Source organism: Eimeria mitis, genomic scaffold (assembly GCF_000499745.2).
Source record: "Eimeria mitis Houghton genomic scaffold, Emh_scaff394, whole genome shotgun sequence".
NCBI classification, from domain to species: domain Eukaryota; phylum Apicomplexa; class Conoidasida; order Eucoccidiorida; family Eimeriidae; genus Eimeria; species Eimeria mitis.
In genome coordinates this window covers 9,345-10,271 of record NW_013572275.1, presented here as the reverse complement: position 1 = coordinate 10,271, position 927 = coordinate 9,345, and the positions used below count along the sequence as shown (strand labels likewise).

The window sequence follows — 927 nt, the reverse complement described above, 5'->3', positions numbered from 1 at the left end:
CGCTCCTCCAAGAGGCTCCCCATATGCTCCAATGTGACACCTTCACACTACTTTCGTCTCCTTTTGTGTCTACAGTTTAATTCCTAGGTCGTGGATTTGAGGATTTGCATTTGTAACGATTCAAAAGTTTGAAGAGAGGACCGCGCAGGCGGAAAAGGCGATGCGGCTGCTGTTGTCCAAAATAGGATCGGTGAGGGACCCCCCTCTTGAGAGTCACTGTCTAGGGGTTCAAAGAAACATGACCTCTCTGCTTGTTCTGTAGACACTGAGGAAACTGCGGTTCCGTTAGCATCCCCCCTGACAGCTGAGATTTAAGATAGGACCTCACGGGGTTTGCTTTCTGACGCTGCCTAGAGAATGACGAAAGAAGTGAGCAGAAATAAAGCAGTAGCAAGGAGAGCAGACTGGGTTGAGGCAGAAGCAGAGTTTTCTATGGCCTCCTTGATGTTCGCCCAAATCTCCTCGCTGTGCAGAAGCCCACACACAACGCAAGTGAGGAATAAACTGTACGACAGCCAGGATGCCCTACATCTCAGGAAGAAGAGCAGAAAATGTCAACCGTGGAAATCCAATGGAATCAGTAGTAAAGATTAAGCACACGAACAAAGGCAAGAAACTCGGGGAACCGACAATAGAGGGAGGTTCGTTCATGGACGTGTAAAGAAATACAAAGGACCAGTACTCATATCACGGGTGCCGAATAGTGGTAGGTGGAAAGAACGCGCTACTGAAAAGCACGGTAAGGGCAGAGAGGCGTTGACGCAAGCCAAGGGGAAAATTGCAAACAACACAAACGCAACAACACACAACAGATGGAACTTCAGCATCCGACTTTTAAGATCGGAAGCGACTGAAGCACGCGAAAACGAACGACAGGAGAAAGAAAAACGTTCGATAAATCGAAAGGCAGGGCGGTCGGACATCACA

At 48.5% G+C, this 927-nt stretch overlaps 1 protein-coding gene across 1 annotated transcript in view; it reads right to left on the bottom strand.

The window, feature by feature from the left end:
- Positions 1–350: 350 nt before the first annotated feature.
- EMH_0010750 (SAG family member) overlaps positions 351–927 on the bottom strand; it is a gene marked incomplete at both ends in the record, with an annotated part of 1,175 nt that continues 598 nt past the window's right edge. Inside the window, 2 exons of the mRNA XM_013499042.1 lie at positions 351–465; positions 787–850. Coding sequence (XP_013354496.1) covers positions 351–465; positions 787–850 — 179 coding nt within the window. The remainder of the gene's footprint in view (positions 466–786; positions 851–927) is intronic.